Raw genomic sequence first — 21,418 nt, 5'->3', positions numbered from 1 at the left:
TAGTATCTCATAGCTACTTTCGTATACTTACATATTTTAATTGAAAAGGAATTTGACTTTAGAAACAAAAATGAGAAGTTGGATATTACTTAAGATTTTACCATGTAATAAACTCTAAATAATTGTGCTAAACTAACAAGTTAAGATTTCAATATTAATCACATTCATCTGTTTTATTGAAAAATTAACTTTTAAAATCTAAATCCTTTTTTATTTTTTAAAATCTTTGAAAGTTTATTTATCATTCGAGGCAATCATGTGTCACTGTGTCACATGTTGAAGTAAAAAATAAAAAATGTAACTTTACAAACACAAAAAGCTTTAAAAATAAAGATTTAATGAACTGTGAGCACTGGAGAAACTCCTTCTGCGACAATTATATTTGTCAAATAAATTTAAAATAAATTAAATTAAAAAATTCACACAATTAATTAATAAATTTATAAAAATAAAAAGATACATACAATTAATTAATTAATTTTATTTACAATTATAATTATTATAATTAAAAAATTAAAGAATTAAGAAATTAATTGTAATAATTGTCCAGACTTCATATTAATACACTAATAATTATTATTCTATACAGATATTTCTATTTTTCAAAATTAAGTAATTAATTAAATAGACTTTAGTATAATTAAGGAATTATTATTTTGCTAAAATTAATGAATTAATTGTAGTAAAGCTAATAATGATCATATTATTACACTAACAATTATTATTCAAATTAAGGTAATAATTATCATAATACTATACAATTATTACTATTTTATGAAATTAAAGAATTAGTTGAATAAATTTTAGTAAAATTAAGAAATTATTATTTTGCTAATTGAGATATTAATTATAGTAAAGGTAATAATGGTCAGATTAGTATACTAATAATTATTATTCTAACTACGCTAATAATTATTAATATTACTATACAATTATTAGTATTCATATGGTAATTAATTAATATTACTATACAATTATTAGTATTCATATGGTAATTAATAGGCTGTTTTTATATATGGTAATTAAGTTAATAATTATTAATAGGCTGTTTTTATATATGGTAATTAAGTTAATAATTAGACAAATTGCTATACATATAATACTAATTAAGTCATTTTCTCACCATTTATTAGGCTGTATAATACTAATTAAGTCATTTTCTCACCATTTATTAGGCTGTCCGCAACTAATTAAGTCATTTTCTCACCATTTATTAGGCTGTCCGCAACATAAAAATTTTGACATATTAATATTCGAAATGATTGTACTATAATAATATTAAGAAATAAGGTATTAAGGAATTAATTTTAATTAATCAAATATTGATCCAGACTATAAAAAAAATACCATTACACTATTTCGCACCTTTTAATAGGTTGTTTTTAAATATGGCAATTAAGTTAATAATGAGACAAATTACTATACATATATTACTAATTATAATCAAATAAAGATCCAAACTTCATATTAGTGTATACAGAAATTATTATTTTTATAATAATTACAATTAAATTATTTCCAACTTTTCCCATATTTATTTTAGTAATAATATAATTACATAAATCATATTACATATTAAAATTTTCAAGATAATTGCAGACCAACAAGTTATATATTATTCAATTAATTGAGTGATACTTTTGCACTAATCTTATAATCAAATAAATGTAGACATCTAAATATTAAAATTGTTCATAGTTTCATCTTTAATTTTATTATTTAAAAATATAATAAATCCGTGCATCGCACGGGTAACTTACTAGTTAACTAAAGAAACAAAAGGGGAATTGGGTTTAAATGGGCAAGTTATTGCATGGACCATGGTCCACACAGCTGTGTGGACCAAAAATAAAAAGTACATTATTTTTGTACTGTAGGTACATTATTTGATAGTATATATCAAATAATGTAGCTTGAGTACAAAAATAATGTACCCTAAAATAATGTACCTACAGTACAAAAATAATGTATCTTTAGTACAAAAATAATGTATTTTTTATTTTTGGTCTACACAGCTGTGTGGACCATGGTCCATGCAATAATGATTGGTTTAAATGGAGTTGGGCTTTAAAACATATAAAAGAGATGAAAACATTAATCATTGGGCCAAATTAAACAAAATAAAATAAAGAAGGAATTAGCCCAACTCTTAATATTGGCCCAAAATAATCTTTAAGCTTAATTACAACTCTTAATATTGGCCCAAAATAATCTTTAAGCTTAATTATTTAAATAAATATTGGCCCAAAATAATCTTTAAGCTTAATTATTTAAATAACTAATAGCCCAAAATAATCTTTAAGCTTAATTATTTAAATAACTAATAAATTAATATAAAATATAAAATAAAACTTAAAATAAATATAATGTTAAATAAATAAAACTAATTTATTATAAGAATCAAATATAAATATGTATAAAAATAGTGCTTATCAAAATTCCCCACACTAATCATTTGCTTGTCCTCAAGCAAAGACATTATTTAAGAAAACATAAATATATAGAAACTCATAACACTTCATGAACATTGGTCTCAAACACATTATAAATACTCAGCTAGCAATTTATTTGAAAATGGAGTGAACTAAATAACCAAGCCCTCACGGGTATATCACTCGCCACTCAAAAGTGTTTGAAGGGTGTATAAATTTCACTCATTCCTATAGAAGTGCTCTACCATAGGCTTGCATATCTTCTCATTCTCCACTACAAGATAACATGCATGACTAAATCATAAGGACTTTCTCCAAGGTTGTAATGGGGCTTAGGGCAAAGGGTAGGAATTATTTGGAAAAGTAGTTCAAAAAGCCTTCAAAACTAGAGGAGCATGATTAAATTAATTAACTCGAAAATAAAGACCAAATGAACCCAATCTCTCTTGTTATTTTGATAGTTCAACTCCAACCAAATAAATTACCACATCCCATAAGACCATAAGCTATTCATATCTTATTCAACATCAGAAATACTAATAACAACAAAAAATGATAATTTCATTTTCTCTTTTTCTCCTTTTTTTTGTACTACTACTTTTCGTTTTTTCTCTTCTTTTTTTTTTCTTTTCTTTTGATCTTTTTCTTCTTTTTTTTTTTTGTTTGTAGAAGAAGAAAGGCACTTCCAATCACACATTCCACCCTCTTTAGTGTAGAAACAACTTCAAATGGAAACAACTACATCAACTCATTTCCCAATATCTACTTTTTTTTATTTTTGAAGATACCAACCAAAAAAAGCTCATAGAACTCCAATGACAATTGCATTATTGTCACTCATATAGTCACTTTTGCCAACCTATTTCCCCACACTCAATCCTTATGTATTTACCCAATCAAAGCTCCCCTAGTCCTCTAGGCAAGGTTAAGGAAATTAATTTTAGGTATGAGGCTTATAATGTGTGGTTCAATAAGAACAAAAATACGGTTAATAGGCTCAAAGTGGCTGACAAAGGGAAATAATTAGGGTATGAACAGGCTTATTTGGCTAGTGAGGCTAAAAATCAAAGATGGCCTTAATCATATTAAGATCATGCATGAATCAAATTAGCTTTAAAGAGAATCAAGGCAAGTTCTAGAGATACAAGTCAATGGAAGATATCACACAAGAACAAAATAATTGGACTGAAGTGTCAGTCAAAGACTCAAATATCTCACAGGTTCATGCTTGGTTAGTTTAGCCACCACCATATCAAACAAAACACTAACTAAATACTCATAATATGCAAGACCATTTATTCAATTGTGTTATGAATTTTAGTAAAAATACTAATATCTTTTGGAAAAAAATTTAGCAGAAAAAGAAAGAATTTTTTTTTTCAATTTGAAGAGAAGAAAACAATCATATCCCCTCCCCATACTTATTCTCAACATTGTCCTCAATTGTTGAATAAAATTAAAAATTAAGACAAGTAAACAAATTTATTTAAAGAATGGAACAAACTCCCCTGATTATAAGTGGCATGTCACTGGCTGGACATCATCTCCTTTCAATCTTCATAAACGGGGCACTGCAAACCAATCTCCTCAACGTTATATGCCTGAAAACCTTCATAAAATGGCTTTAAATGATGACCATTCATGTAACACCCCAATTTTCAACTCTTACATTTATTACAAAATCCGTAATAAACGCTGCGGAAGCTTACATCTTATCAGCAGAAAACTGGGTGTTACCGCCACGCTTAGGTATCTCTCCTATACCCAAACGTTAAGGCTAAACTTACAACATCAATATACAACATCAACATCAAACTTAATACATATGGAAATAATTCTTTCAACATCCATCTTATTCAGCTCATCGGCTACAGGAATTCACACTAACCTGCAACTGATAAGAAACACATCGAAGTGCAGTTAGCGCGACGGCTAAGCAAGGAAATCCATTGTCACTCAAAAGTAGACAAAGGTTTGAAAACACGCATAAGAGAGTTTTGTAACTATACCCATTTGATGAGATTTCACCTGAAAATAAGTTAACAATGAAGACTTGTACAAAAAGTGTTTAGTGAATCAACATTCACCTGTCTCTTACTTGAAATCCATCTACCTAGTTATACCCTTATATAAATTCCACTAACACTACATATATCCATTCTTAATACTATTATTATAATGGTACGAACCCATAGTCAACCATTTATGAATCAATCGATTCCTAGCACCATTCATATTAACATCCTTAATCTTACTCCTTATCATAAATTTCAGTCCATATTACAATCCAATTCTCATCGGTACTCCATAATCATACTCATCATCACAGTCATAATTATATAAGCATTTAAATAGTAATAACCAGCTTTTACCATAATAAAGTTAAAAATATTCCAATTAACACCACCATTTCCTTCTCATTTCCACCACCTCACCACAACCTAGTTATTCCAACTAGGGGAAGCAGATCTAGGACCTTTAGTGTGCACACCCCTTGTCGGGATTCCAAGCCCGCAGGTTAGTCACTAGCTCTAGTAACCCTGGATATGTTTCTACAAGGTTACTCAACGTGGTCAACACCAATCACTTCAGGGCCCATTGTTTGTGAATCCATTGTGAATGTTAAAAGGAATAGTCTCCAACTTCACACCACAATTTCATTTTATCACATTCTTTACTTTCTCACTTATGCACTTTAAACAGTATAAACATACTTTCGCATATATATATATATATATATATATATATATATATATATAATAATAATAATAATAACGTAATTATGATCTCTTAACCCATCATCAATGTCAAAAATTACCATGATTAGAAACTAAGCCTAATTATCCTCTAATTATAGTAGCATCATCACCAACAATTATCATATCATGCTTCACATTTAATAATTACTATTAAACCATGAACCCCTCATTGCCACACACTTCATTATCACCATACGGTAATATGCATCCTCACCTATAATCGTCAATTAGCTCAACAACTTAGTGACATCACCATTATCAATAACATTATTCATTATTCCATCATCCTTATTTAACTCTATCCTTAGCAGTAATTTCACCACTAACAAATCATATAAACATATCACTTCGACAACAATAATATTAACATCATCCCTAAGCTTCAAGCAACAACATCATCCATAACCCATAAGTAATTCATACTTAATAACTACTAATTACCTCCTCACTATACTTAATCCATATCTAACCCTTAACCTTAATTTCTTCATAATCCACCATCAATGACAACATTACAGTACCTTCAACACCACTAATTTATAATCTCATCCTCATTATTACTTCATCAAAATTTAATTATCATCACCCAATCATCAATATACTTAACATAACCAGTTCATCATTAATCCTTAATCATTCCCAAAATCAATAATATTTGCACTTAAACACCTCAACACAAAGCTCATAAATTCCTATTTCAACTATCACTAAGCATCCTTAATCATTATAAGTCCATAATCAAACTAATTAGTCACCATAACCCATAATTTAGCAATATACTAATCACCATTAAGCTTAATAAACGCCACCATCATCAGTATCAAAATCGGTCCAACATCATCATGTTTATACTCCTAATAATCTCTTAGGATCCTTACCATTCCATCATCTAACATCAACAACAATCAAGCTTAGTTTGATCTCACGAACATCAAACAACCACATCATCTAAACATCAATAATCAATAATCAAGCTTACACCATTTAATCTTACTCTCGAACCTACTGGACTCCACTGGACGCGCAGTGGACGCGCGTCCAGGTCCGCGTCCAACACGTTCTGCCTATTCTGGACAGTAATTCAGCTTGGCGCAGTCCGAAAGATTGAGCCGGTAAAAATAGTTCCCGAACTCTTTTTCACTTGAAATTTTTATGGTAGAACCCCAACTCATAGTACTTGATGTCCATAAAAAGTTTTGGTCATTTTGGTCAGCGAATGAGCACAGAAAATTCCATCTTTGCCCTTGGCAGTGTGCTGTCCGGAATTTTTCTCTCTCTGGACCAGTTTTGGAGAAAAATTCGAAAACCATACTTCCACTACTCCGATCATTATGAAATTTTATATGCGGGTTCTACACTTATAGAACTACATGTCTAAAAAAAATAAGATCAAAATACCTTACCAATGTTTCCCAATAAATCTCGGAAGTTACTGCCAGAATCTACCCTGATTTCCTTTCACTATTCTCACAATTATAAGCCTATATGGACATAAATACAACATATACAAGCATATCCAAGCTATGAACATGTATACAAAAATATTCCCAAAGCTCCAAAACACCATATTTCAACCAAATAATCAATTATCTAATTTCAAGTGACTAAACCAACTTAAGGGAATTCCTTACCTCAACCGGGTTACTAGTCCTCGTAGAAGACTTTTGGAGTTGATTTCCCCAATTTCACCTTAAAATCCTAAGATCACAATCAACACCATAACAAGAGATTTCAAGAAATTACTCTCAAATTCATGCTCTAGGAAGGAAAATAGAACTTTTTACCGAATAAAATCGAAGATTTACCGAACGTTCTTGAGAGATGTGAAGGAAATTAGCTATGGAAGCAATGGAGGAAGAAGATGATGAAGATGATCTCTTTCTCTCTCCTTTCCTCTTCATTTCGGCAAAAGCAAGGGAAAAAGAAAAAAAAATTGGCTTTTATACTACATCACAATCTTATGTGATAAGATTGGAAAAAAAAATAATAAAATAATAAAATATCTTCCAACTTATCAGTTGGGGTCCAAACAGATAAAGTTTCGGTAGAAAATAATCCAGATAGAATAATTTCCGAAACTAAAAATTTATTCCAGACTAACCCTCAAAATTGGGCTAGGTTCGGTACACCGCGAAATTTAGCGATGTACGATCAAAATAAATTTTCGCTGCTATGAGCTGATTTAATTAAATAGGAAATTCAAGAATAATAGTATGGTGTCTAAAAATCCATTTCCTATGACAAACGGGTCCGAATACTAGCTCTTAAAATTTTTACGGTTCGTGACCGGGACGTTCGATCGCAGCTTAATAACAACTATACTCACTTATAAAAATTCTTTTGAAATATCTGAAGATCATAACTTATGAATGTCAACGCCTTAGGATAAAATAATAATGTTAGGAAAATACGGGGTATTACAATTCACTTTAAAAGTTTTTCCAGTTTCTAGACTGTGTATTTCAACTGCACCATGAGGAAAAACATTAGTGACAACAAAAGGTCCTACCCATCTAGAACGCAATTTACCAGGAAAAAGTTTCAATCTAGAATGATAAAGTAAAACTTTTTGGCCAATAGAAAAAATTTTCCTGGAAATCTTTTGATCATGAAATGCTTTTGTTTTCTCTTTGTAAATTCTAGAGCTTTCGTATGCATCATTACGAATTTCTTCAAGCTCTTGCAGCTGCAACTTCCTTAACTCACCAGTTTCATCCATCCTCATGTTATATTGCTTAACAGCCCAATAAGCCTTGTGTTCCAGCTCAACAGGGAGGTGGCACGGTTTACCAAATACAAAACGATAAGGAGACATACCTATTGGAGTTTTGTAGGCCGTTCGATAAGCCCATAAAGCATCATCAAGTCGTGTACTCCAATCTTTTCTGTTTGGGTTAACAGTTTTCTCAAGTATGGACTTGATTTCCTTTTTTGAGATTTCGGCTTGTCCATTGCTTTGTGGATGGTAACCTGTAGAAATACGGTGAGTAATATCATATTTTTTCATCAACGCTTCCACCATTCTATTGCAAAAATGGGTTCCACGGTCGCTTATTATTGCTCTTGGCATCCCAAACCAGGTAAAAATATTAGATTTAACAAACTCAACAACAACTTTAGCACAATCAGTCTGGGTAGCCTTAGCTCCAACCCACTTTGACACATAATCCACAGCAATAATAATGTAGATATTATTGTAAGAAGAGGGAAACGGACCCATGAAATCAATACCCCAAACATCAAATATTTCACAAACAAGAATAGGTGTAAGTGGCATTTGATCCCTATAACCCAAATTTCCAGTTTTTTGACACTGTGCACATGTTTTGCAAAACATATAGCAATCACGGAATAAAGATGGCCAAAATAAACCACATTCCAACACTTTACGAGTCGTTCTCTTTGGACCAAAATGTCCTCCACATGCATATGAATGACAAAAATTCAAAATGGAAGGAATTTCTTCTTGAGATACACACCTGCGGATTATTTGATCAGAACAATGCTTCCACAAATAAGGGTCATCCCAAACGTAGTATTTAGCATCACTCTTTGTTTTATCTTTTTGAGATTTAGATAATTCAGTGGGTAATATTCTCGTAACTAAGTAATTCACAATATCAGCATACCAGGGAATTGTCTTTTGGACAGAAAAAAAGATGTTCATCAGGAAAATCATCTTGTAATGGTGAAGGTTTTTCACTTGTGATCAGCCTGCTAAGGTGATTAGCAACTAAATTTTCTGCACCCTTTTTATCTCGTATCTCCAGGTTAAACTCTTGTAATAAGAGCATCCACCGAATGAGTCTAGGTTTTGCTTCTTTCTTTGAAAGCAAGTACTTTAGAGCTGCATGGTCAGAATAAACAATCACTTTAGTACCAAGTAAGTATGAACGAAATTTTTCTAAAGCAAAGACAATAGCTAAAAGTTCTTTTTCTGTTGTGGTATAATTGCTTTGTGCACTATCAAGTGTTCTTGAAGCATAGTAAATGACGTGTGAAACTCTTCCAACTTTTTGCCCAAGTACAGCGCCAACTGCATAATTGCTGGCATCACACATAAGTTCGAATGGAAGATCCCAATTTGGTGACTGAATAATTGGTGCAGATGTCAACATATCTTTTAATGCATCAAATGCATTTTTGCATGCATCATCGAATTCAATTGTCACATCTTTTTGCAACAATCGACACAATGGATTGCTAATCTTTGAAAAATCCTTTATAAATCTCCTGTAGAAACCTGCATGACCAAGAAAAGAACGAACCTCCCGCACACTAGCAGGGTAAGGCAAAGATTTAATAACTTCTACCTTAGCTTTATCCACTTCAATTCCTTTAGAACATACCACGTGACCCAAAATAATGCCTTGATCAACCATGAAGTGACATTTTTTAAAATTTAAAATAAGGTTTTTCTCAATGCATCTTTCAAGCACTTTTGTGAGGTTAACTAAACAGGCAACAAATGAATCTCCATAGACTGTAAAGTCATCCATGAATACCTCTATAAAGATCTCCACAAAATCTGAAAAAATACTAACCATACACCTTTGAAACGTAGCTGGAGCATTGCAAAGACCAAAGGGCATCCACCGAAATGCAAAGGTGCCAAACGGGCATGTGAATGTTATTTTTTCTTGGTCTTCAGGTGCAACTAGAATCTGATGAAAACCTGAAAAACCATCTAGGCAACAATAATGGGAACGACCTGCTAAACGTTCAAGCATTTGATCAATAAAAGGGAGTGGGAAATGATCTTTTCTAGTTGATGCGTTTAATTTCCTGTAATCTACACACATTCGCCACCCATTTTGAATACGAGTGGGTACCAACTCTCCATCATCATTTTCTATCACTGTTATACCTGTTTTCTTTGGGACAACGTGCACAGGACTTACCCACTTGATATCCGAAATTGGATAGATTATACCTGCATCAAGGAGTTTCAGGATCTCTTTCTTAACCACTTCCATCATGTGTGGGTTCAATCGGCGCTGGGGTTGTTTAGAAGGTTTACAATCATCTTCCAATAATATCCGGTGCATACAAGTGGAAGGGCTCAATCCCTTAATGTCAGCTATAGTCCAACCTATAGCTTCCTTATATTCTTTAAGCACTCAGACCAACTTTTCCTCTTCTAATGTAGATAGTTTGTTGGAGATTAGCACGGGAAGAGTTTCTCCATCCCCTAAGAATGCATACTTTAGATGATCTGGCAATGGTTTCAGTTCTATCTTTGGGGCCTGTATAACAGAAGGCAGGAGTTTTGTGCTAGATGTAGGCAATTCAATATAATGAACATTATATTGAATTGGTTTTAGTGACTCCAACTCATGAACAATGTCATGCAACTCAAAATTCAAAGAAAAATGATTCATGATTTTCTTTAGTCTATCTGGTGTAAAATTCATGTTTAGTGCAACCTCTAAGGCATCATTATCAGTCAAATAAGAAATTTTCTGCACAAGAGGGTCAATAGCATCTATGAGAGAAACAGATGACACATCATCAGGATATTTCATGGCATTATAAATGTTAAACTTAATGAGTGCACCATCAAATTCCATTGTGAGCGTACCATCATGCACATCAATTTTAGTTTTAGATGTTTTCAAAAATGGCCTTCCTAATAATATCAATGAAGAATTTGGACAATTGTCTTCCTCCATATCTAACACATAAAAATCAGCAGGAAAAATCAATCCATCAACTTGTACTAAAATATCCTCTAGAACCCCGACAGGATAAACATTAGATCTATCAACAAGTTGAACAATGACACCAGTTTCTTTTAAGGCACCAACATTCAAAGACGAGTAAATAGATAAAGGCATCACATTAATTGAAACACCTAGATCTAACATTGCTTTTTCAACATTAACATTTCCAATTTTGCAAGGGATAGTGAACATACCTGGATCTTTGCATTTCGGAGGCAACTTTTTTTGTAAAACAGCTGAAACATTTTCCCCCATGCTTACCATTTCATTGCCTTTCAGCTTTCTTTTATTTGTGCACAACTCCTTGAGAAACTTAGCATATCGAGGAATTTGTTTAATAGCATCAAGTAAAGGAATATTTACCTCGACCTTTCGAAATGTTTCAAGTATTTCTTTTTGTTCTTCCACCTTTTTTGATTTTGCCAATCTACTAGGAAAAGGGGGAGGAATTACCAAAGTCTCTGGACTTTCTTTGACAAGCTTTTGATCATTTTGGGGTGGATAGACTTCTTTTTCATTTTCTTCATCTCGGTTGTGTTTGCTTCTCACTTGAGTAGGTTCGGGTAACTCTTTTCCACTTCTCAAGGTAACTGCACTTGCATTTTGCTTTGGGTTTACAACAGTTTGTGAGGGTAACTTACCTTGAGATTCCAATCTACTCACGGTAGATGCTAGCTGGCTCATCTGACTTTCTAAGTGTTGAATACTTGTTCTTGTTTCTTGCTGAAATTGTTGTGTTTGCTGTTGAAATTGTTGTGTGTCTCGCTGAAATTGTTGTGTTTATTGTTGAAATTGTTGTGTGTTAGTGGCAAGTGACTTAACAATATCCTCCAATGACATACTTGAATTAGAAGATGGTTGTTGTGAAGATGCAGGTTGTTGTTGAATGGGTTGTTTAGGCTGAAACTGTGAAAATTGTGGAAACTGTGGACGTGGCTTGTAGCTGAAATTTGGATGATCCCTCCATCCTGGGTTGTATGTATTTGAATAGGGATCATAATTTCTTTGTGGTTGGCCTGGAAAGCCTCCAATTGCATTAGCTTGCTCACTAGAATCATATTGAAGTGTCGGACACATGTCTGTTTGGTGTCCAGTAGCGGCACATATCCCACAAGCTTTAACCTGATGCATACCTCCTAGAGCTAACTGTTGAACAAGAGTAGTCAAGTGAGATATTTGATTCTCAAGGGAAGAAGTGTTCACCTCATTCACTCTTCTAGAAGGTGTGTCCTGTCTACATCCAAATTGTTGTGAATTGGCAGCCATTATGGATATCAAATCTCTAGCTTCACGAGGGGTTTTGTTCACTATAGCACCTCCACTAGCTGCATCCATCATCTTTCTTTCCATGGGAAGCAATCCCTCATAAAAGTATTGAATGAGGAGCTGTTCAGAAACTCCATGTTGAGGGCAACTTGCACATAATTGCTTGAAACGTTCCCAGTACTCGTGGAGAGTCTCTGTGTCTCTTTGCTTGATACCACATATTTCCCTTCTAATGCTGGCAGCTCGTGATGCTGGAAAAAACTTTTCAAGAAATAATCTTACCATTTCATCCCATGTGTTTATTGAGCCTGAAGGAAGGTAAAATAACTAATCCTTTGCTCTATCGGCTAATGAGAATGGGAAAGCACGTAATTTGATTTGATCTTCCGTCACCCTTTGTGGTTTGAAGCTCGAACACGCCACGTGGAATTCCTTTAGGTGCTTATGTGGATCTTCATTTTCAAGACCACGAAATGTTGGGAGTAGTTGAATCAAACCCGACCTTAATTCAAAACCAACCTCTAAGGCAGGATGTTGAATACAAAGGGGTTGTTGATTTAGATTTGGTGCAGAAAGCTCCCTTAAAGTTCTTTGTTCTTCGGCCACTACTTGTTGATCGGCCATTGTTGGTTCTTTTTCGGAATCGCAGCAAGAGGCAGTTGATTCAATTGTGGTAGTTGTTTGAACAGATGTTGAAGAAACCACTTTGTTTTTACGCAATCTAGTCTCCTTCCTTAACTTCTTTGCAGTCTTCTCAATCTCAGGATCGTATTGCAATTGACCCGTACGAGAAGAACGTGGCATAAAAATAAATCTAATTGACACCAATCCCCGGAAACGGCGCCAAAAATTTGATGGGTGTCGAAACCAACAAATAATAAATACTTACTCTTATGAATTGTAATAGCGATGAGTAAGGTCGTATCCATAGAGACTGGTTAGACTTATCTTTAGCAATAGATTTAATAAATAATGAAATGGGAATAGAAACTTAAATAGTAACAATAAAATGGAAAACGGAAAATAATATCAAATAGCAAATAATTATCAAGTAAGTGTCAATGGCAAATGGTATCCAACCCAAGGAATAATATCAGTTTAATTCTAACAAGACAGATATTGATATGCAAGCCAAACTAACTTTACTCTTTACTAGATTGGTTATGGTTATTAACAAGCTCTAACAACATGTCTTTCCTTACTTCGTCGGTAATTAAAACAAGCTCTTTAATTACTTCCCTAGCTAATAAACAACCCTAAACAAGCTCTTAGGATTTAATTTACTACCAGCATTATCGAATTAGAAAGACTACCAATCCTAGCCAACAAACTCATAAGCTCGGTTCATTTAAGCTAGACTATATATCTTCATAACACAAACTGAAAATCAGTTATAATCAATTTGTGTTATTTGCTACTAACATCAAAACACTTAAACAATTACGGATTCAAGGTTCTGACTAGCAATTTAATAACTTGACAATTGAACAATGGGCCCTATTGCAACAATTAACCAAGCATTAATTCATATATATGAATATAACAGAACATATATAGATAATAAAGCGCAAAGAATAATTTAGGCTAAATAAAGCTTACTGGTCTTGTAGAATCAAACTTCCATAATCCTTGAATTGGAAAAATAAGAACTCAGCAGTACATCGTAAGGACGCTTACAATATAAATAAAATTCTTCTATACAAAACTGGTTGATTTCTACTGAAAAATACGTTCCTATTTATATTAATTCAGGCTGAATTTCGTCCGCATATGAGAGTAAATTGCGGTAGAGTTTTTTGGTGTGGAGCAATCCACGCGTCGAAATTTTAGCTTGTGGACGAAATTCCTCGCAGCAGTCTTCGGCTTCGCAATTGTCGTTCGTCGCAGGCCAGGTCAATTGCTTCCTAATTCCTACGTACATACTAAATTAACTAAATAAACAAAAGGGGAATTGCGTTTAAATGGAGTTGGGCTTTAAAACATATAAAAGAGATAAAAACATTAATCATTGGGCCAAATTAAACAAAATAAAATAAAGAAGGAATTAGCCCAACTCTTAATATTGGCCCAAAATAATCTTTAAGCTTAATTATTTAAATAACTAATATATTAATATAAAATATAAAATAAAACTTAAAATAAATATAATGTTAAATAAATAAAACTAATCTATTATAAGAATCAAACATAAATATGTATAAAAATAGTGCTTATCACTAGTCTAGGAGAGGGATTCATTACAACGACAGTTGGATGGAAACCTCGAGCCTTACCAATTTCAACCTAATTTTTCTACTATGAAAGTAGAGGTAATTTTGGGGGCTTACAATGCTTAGGTGCTTAAGGTTATGATTGATGCATCACGACAGTGGGGCAATCTTAGCCTAATTCTCTTATTGATTACGAAAGTAGCTGAGTAGAATTCTTTTGTGCATTGCCCATACATCCCTTGGTTAATTATTCCTTCCCTAATTCTGAGTTTGTTAGAACATCAAGGTTACAATCCCCCTGATCTGGCCCATACCTTTATCATATAGTTTTCACTCTAATCAATTGCTTTCTTTTATTCCACATCATTCAGTCTTTGTTGCTTGGATTCTATAAATTCATATACTCTAGTGCCTGGTAATTCACACAGTTTCGTGCCATAACACCAATCCTCAGCGGAACGACATTACACCATTTTACACTCATCATTTGTGCTCATTAAGTTCATTTTCCGTGTTTGGATGTACTCTGGAAAACTGTCTTTAGGTATTTGGTTCATTTTCCGGAAAATGAGTGGAAAATGAGTAGAAATATATAATTATATATTTTTATTCTTTTATTTAAAATATAAAAAATATATAACCTAATAATATTTATTATAACTAAATTAAAAATTAAAAAATTTTAAAAAATTATATAAAAAAAAAGGACGACTGCTATGGTTTCCGGCAGAAACCAGAGCAGTCGTAATAATATTTATTATAACTAAATTAAAAATTAAATAAATTAAAAAAAAAAAAAAAAAAAAAAAAAAAAAAGAGGACGACTACTATGGTTTCCGCCGGAAACCAGTCCACAGGACTGAAGGGAGGGACAGCTCCCTGGGCGTGAAGCCATTTTCCATGTCCGGAAAAGGACTCCAAATTTTTTATCGGAAGTCATTTTCCAGAAAAACCCACCTATTTTCCGTGGTCAACGGAAATTGATTTCCGTTGATCACATTTTCCAGATGTTCCCAAACACCCAAAGCCCGGAAAATGATTTCCGAAAATCATTTTCCGGGCTACCAAACACACCATTAGTTATGGTCCTTCCGAAAGGACCAAAGTTAGTTAAAATTTAAAAGTTTGAAAGATTATGGATGGTTAATATAAATTACCAAGGGATACCTTAAAAGTTTAATTTAAGAATAAACATGATAGTACAACTATATTTGAAGGATTCCAGTTGGGATTAACTCTTTAAGAAAAATTACAAATCATTCCATTTGTTAAATGGTGGTGACAAAAATAATTCTCCAAAAATTAAAATCATCATTTCAAACCTAACTTAAGAGTTAAAAGAAATACGTGAATATAACTGAAAAATAAAAAATAAAATTTTTTCACTCATTTATTATTAATTTTTAAATATAATTCCTCTTTTTCATTCAACCAAACCCAATAAAGATACTTCTAAAAATATAATTAATATTGTTCAGGATAATATATAGTCTTGACCTTCAAACCGACGCCAAATCAATTACAAACTCTATGAAGCTAAGGTTTATAGTCAAAACAAGAGTAAATCTGCCCTAGATATATAGTCTAAAATCTGAGGATATTCTTTAACAAAACACAACAATGGAACAACATGGTACATACACAAAAGAGAGCAATTTCAATTTGAACCTACAAATTAAAAGTTCCAGTTCCAGGTGACAGTCACTAAAAGATACAAAACTAAGCCTTCAATTCTAAGCACCTTTATTGACAATTAGCTATGCTAAATCTTCCATATCTTTCCCTCTCTCTGCAAATATCACAATAATTTAAATAATGTCAATGCTAACCAACCTCCATCCCAGTTCCTAGATCTTTCTTCTCTTCTTAAATGGGTACGAGGGGTGGGGGTTGGACTGGATTTACGCCATTTGCTGCAAACTCTTCCAGATCCTGCAACGCTGCCATTGCCGTTTCACTGTTCAGGCATGGTCTTAGAACACTGGCAGTTTCCTTTATTCTTGATTTCTGCCAAATAACCGAGGTGCATATATTAATAATAATAATAATAATAATAATAATAATGGACATAAGTAGATGCCTAATTAAAAACGTTTCCTGGTAATTGACTTACAAGCTGTTCGAGTTTTCCCTGTAGATCCTGTAAAGCTGCTAAGTGTTGGGAATCAGGAGCATTGGGTGCTTCCAATAGTGCATTCTGAAACCCCAAATTGCGAAACATACAAAAACAAATGAGAAAAATTGAACTTTGATGGTTGGATTACAAAAGCCAAGTGGCTGCAAATAAATGTGAAAAATCAAAGCAGTTGCAATGAGAAAGAGAAAAGTAAGATGTGAAAAGATTACAACACCGAAGCAATATTAAGCATTCAAAGGGAGAGGAAAGGAAAGACGGCTGCTAATTTTCACATCAATACCGTAACTAACGGCAAAACAAATTTCTATCAATTCCTTCCTCGAGTGATCAAAGACACACCTAAAATGAAACGAGACCACTTAAAATCTTATTTGAAACATTGATGAATTAACACTGTACAAACGTTATGGATGGAATCACGACAAAGCTAAATCATCAAGGATGAAAACAAAATTACTCGGATGATGCAATATATTCTACTTTTCATTTTAATTTAGCCAAATTATGGACCTAAAGCATAAACTTAAGAAAACATGCAGACAAGAAAGCATCTATCTTAGACTCAGCAGCTTCAAGCTCATCTTGAAGGTTCTAGATCAACTAAGTTACATTAGCTCAAAGTAGGCTCAGGCTCCACTGCCAATTAATTTTGTTACTGGCAATCTACTTCAATGTTATATAAAGCCTTTAATGAAAAGTCAAACTTCCTATACAATTTAACTACCGCTTACTGACAATCTACTTCAGAGTAAAAGAGCCTTTAATAAAAAGACAAACCTCCTGTACATCATATAGTCATATAGGAATAATAGGATTTTTTTTTTTAAACAAGAAATAATAGGATTAAAACCATAGGAACGTATAAAATGATTCTAAATCTATAATAAATGGAGTAAATTTTACTAATATATGATAAAGAAATTTTCTAAGTCATCTAGAAAAGATTTAGTGTTAAAAGCTTAAATGTTAAAATGTATTCCCCTATTATATAGAGTGAGTCTTCTGTGATACTGTCTCACCGATCCTTATTTGTGAGACGGGTCGAGTCATAATTGAAATGTAAGGAGTAATACTTATGCTGAAAAATATAATACTAATTAAGAATAAATTATTTGTTACTTATAAAGAAAAGTATAATACTTATAAGGAAAAATGTAATACTTTTAAATTAAAGTGTAATATTTAAATAGTTACTTATGAAAAAAAATATAATACTTTTAAATTAAAGTGTAATATTTAAATAGTTACTTATGAAAAAAATATAATACTAATCATGGATAAATTGTTTAATTGCTACTTATGATAGAAAGTGTAATACTTATGACTTAAAATGTAGTAATACTTTTGATGAAAAATGTAATACTTTTAAATCAAAATATAATATTTATAATGAAAAATAGTAATACTTATGTGGAAAAATATAATACTTATCAAAAATCCAAGCCGTCTCACGGATCTCATCTATGAGACGGTTTCATAGGAGAATTTGCCTAACTCCAGGTATATTCATTAAATAGATTATATTAGCATTCTTTATGGTCTAATTTTTAACATGAGAAAAAAAAAGGTATTCACAATCTATTTTCTCACAATGATCTATTGCGGTATTATTTTGGACAAATATCAAAGCTTAACATGATAACGATTGATGGATAAGGGGTTCCTTAATTTTCAAAATTGATCTAAGAGCTTTACAAATTTATTATTCTAGATTCTAATTTTTTATTTTAAATGAATACCAATCTAGTTTTGCTTCTTTAATTCAATTATGCATCGTATTTAGAAAATTAGTTTATTCAAAATTTAATTAACTAACAAAAAAAATTGAATATAATTTAACTTTTCTTATCATTTTTCTCTAATTTTTTAGTACTTTAAAATTGAAGTTGGATGTAATATTGGGTAATAAATAAAATAAGTACATGCTATGTAATTTAATATTACGAAATATGTATAAATTTTGTCATTATAAATTTATAATTTGTTAATTTTCTAAAGTAATATTTTTTTTTTTAAACTAATTTGAGCCCAAATATGAAATTATTAAATCGTATCATATTTAAATTCAATAAAAACAAACCAGATCCAACAATTATGGGATTTAGATATGCTAACAATTGACCGAACCTAAACCTCAACTATTTGGTTCTCTCTCACTGAAACTCCTAGTTCAGCTACTGACAATAACAATTTTCTTTTTACTAACAACCTGGTACCAAGTCAAAGGAGCTTGATTTCCTTTAAACAAGGTTTTGGATTTTATACTTTGTAAATGGAGTAGCAGTTGAGAGAACTACCCAGAATAGGGTGCCCCCAAAAGGAATTTTTGTAACAAACAACAAAAGCCTGTGATCTTTTTCTAGCTTTATTGCCTTCATATAATTTTCATCTCTCCTAATCTTTACTCGTATTGCAGTCAGTCAACCCAGCAACATTTTTATATAAACTTTCGAGTTTTGTAACAAGTTTTACTAAATTTTCCCCTTAAATTTATCTCCTAAACATTTTTCCCACCCAAGGATTTTTACTTAAAATTGTATCTAATTCCAAAACGTTCTTGACTTCTTGTTAGTTAATGCAACCAACTAGTTACCATGGAATTTGGTTGACCATCTTTTCAGCATTCCATAAACTAGAATCTATAGAAGCACCATACAAGGGAGTTCACTTAGCATATTTTTGGTCCAAAGACATCCTTAATGCCTTTAGTTGAATATTATTCCATACATCTCATCATCTCATTTCAGCTATCCGCTTCAGTTAGTGAAAAACTTTATCCTGCCATAAATATATTTACATCCAACAATCGACACCCCAAAAATCTCCTAAATTTTAAATGTTTAGAAACTATATTAAAAATTTATTAAACACACAAGTTAAATGTAAAATTTATATATATAAAAAAAAAAAAAAAAAAAAAAAATTGGAATAGTAAATATGATATGTTAAGGTCAATCAAAATATCAACTTTGAAATGAGTGATACCAAGCATGAAAAGAACTGTGAACATTGGATCAATTTATAATGGACCAAGAATTGAACACTGTAACACAAACATCAAAATATGAAGTTTCATGTGAGTGATACCAAGTATGCAGAGAAGTGTGCAGCATAATGCATCAACTTAAAATCACTCATGAATTGAACACTGTAACATAAACAATTATCAGAAAAATTGAATCTGTTTTACCTTTCTGGGTCGTCCAAGTGGCTTTCCGCTAAGCTTCCTGGGTTTCTTGACCCCATCAGCACTAGACCTTGGAAGTCGTCCTCTTGGCTTTGGTGCTGGTAGCAGACCATCTGCATATTTCCTAGGAGGCCTTCCTCGCCTTTTAGGCATTGGGACTACCCCATTATTCCCTGGAAGGGGTGCAGCAGCAGCAGGGGCGTCATTGTCAGTAATTGGCACAATCACCAACCCGCCAGCACTGCCAAGCTGAGCATTCTTGGCGGGCCGTCCTCGTGGCCTCCCAAGCTTCTTAGCAATTGTAGTGGCGCTTGCCTTGGGTCGTCCTCTAGGCTTCCCTGTCGTCCCAGTAGAAATGTTTTTCTTGGGGCGGCCTCTTGGCCTTCCAACAACAACACCAGACACGGTTGCCAGTCCGGGCTGGTTGCCCTTGTGCAGCGGAGCTGCAGGGCCTTTGTCTTCAGAAATGATCCTCTTTGGACGACCAGGGCGCCTCTTAGTCACCGGAGTTGGCTGAGGAGGAGGAGGAGGAGGCGCATCCACCAACCCAAGAGAAGCAAACACAGATTCAGGCCCACTGTTGTGGACCTCCGGAACAACAAAGGGCTGGAAGTGAGGCATAGATGGTTGTTGGAAGTGGAGCTGAGGGAACTGGCCCATAGAATCCTCCGGCTGAAACTGGAACTGAGGCTGCTGCTCAAGCTTGGGCTTGGGAGGCCGACCGGGCCTCCTTTTCGGGCTGAGAGCATTTCCCGCGGGGTCAGGCTGCGACTGAGTCGGAGATCTAGGGAGCGCATAAGAGTGCTTCACCATAACAAGCTCACCACAGTTCTTCAACCGCTTAAGGTGCTGAGTCAACAAGGCCGAGTGATTGGGCGGAAGGTCCGAGTAGACTCGCTCTATATACTTAGCTATAGCTTGTCTACTCGACCCATCCTTTTCCTTTAACGCCGTTATCGCGGCCGTTATCATCTGCAAAACCCAAAACAGACCCAGTAAATTAAAACAAAACATTTCTTATTTATTTACCAACAGGCAACAGAAGAGAAGAGCGGAAACAAACCTCAGAGTAAGGAGGATGGTTATGGGTGGGGGTGGGCAAGAGGACAGGGATGGGGGTAGCAACCTGAGCTATGCGAGCAGCAGCGACTTCCATCGGCGGCGGGGGTGGTGGAAGTGGGTCCATCACTGTGCATATGTAGGTGGAGATGTGTACGGTGGGTGGAATTAACGAGGGAAAGAAAGCAACAACAGTAGAAAGAAGAGGGTTTTGGTTTTGTTGTAATGTTCAGGTGGTATAAATTGGACTTTGGGGATTTAGGGATTGGGAAGAAGGGAGAGAAAGAGAATTGGACCGTTGAGGCTGACAAACGGCAGGCAAAGCTGAAAACGGATGGGATAAGTGGCCTCTTTTTAGGTTGGGCTGTCTTTATGTGGAGTAGTTGTTGCTGTAATATATATAATGCTGCTGTTTTATATATATATAAAAGAGAGTCATTTTCATTTTTGATTTTAGATTTATTGTGTATGGGACACATTTAATTGAGTTTTATTAATTTGACCACATTTTGTCCAGACTTTGTTAAAGTTGGACAATGTTAGTCCAAAGTTAGTCTTACCGTTTGTTAGCCGTGTATTTGAGGAGCATTTCCATCCTTTCAAGTCCAAGACTTAATCGTTCCTAATTTTAAGTTGACCCACGAT

General features: G+C 33.3%; 1 protein-coding gene and 1 pseudogene across 1 annotated transcript; both read right to left on the bottom strand.

The window, feature by feature from the left end:
- Window positions 1-12,465, bottom strand: part of LOC116010888 — an 18,691-nt pseudogene extending 6,226 nt beyond the window's left edge.
- A 3,378-nt stretch (window positions 12,466-15,843) lies between these two features.
- Window positions 15,844-21,131, bottom strand: LOC116011270 (synapsin-1-like). The gene is made up of 4 exons (XM_031250823.1): window positions 20,778-21,131; window positions 19,718-20,686; window positions 16,504-16,587; window positions 15,844-16,397 (listed from the first exon to the last, which is right to left on the bottom strand). The coding sequence occupies exons 1-4, from the start codon at window positions 20,898-20,900 to the stop codon at window positions 16,257-16,259; spliced, it is 1,317 nt and encodes a 438-aa protein (XP_031106683.1). The 5' UTR covers window positions 20,901-21,131; the 3' UTR covers window positions 15,844-16,256.
- Between the last annotated feature and the right edge of the window lie 287 nt (window positions 21,132-21,418).

Source organism: Ipomoea triloba, chromosome 2, assembly GCF_003576645.1.
Source record: "Ipomoea triloba cultivar NCNSP0323 chromosome 2, ASM357664v1".
In the NCBI taxonomy this organism is placed as follows: domain Eukaryota; kingdom Viridiplantae; phylum Streptophyta; class Magnoliopsida; order Solanales; family Convolvulaceae; genus Ipomoea; species Ipomoea triloba.
The sequence above is the reverse complement of the archived record's forward strand: the minus strand, read 5'-3'. Positions and strand labels throughout refer to the sequence as shown.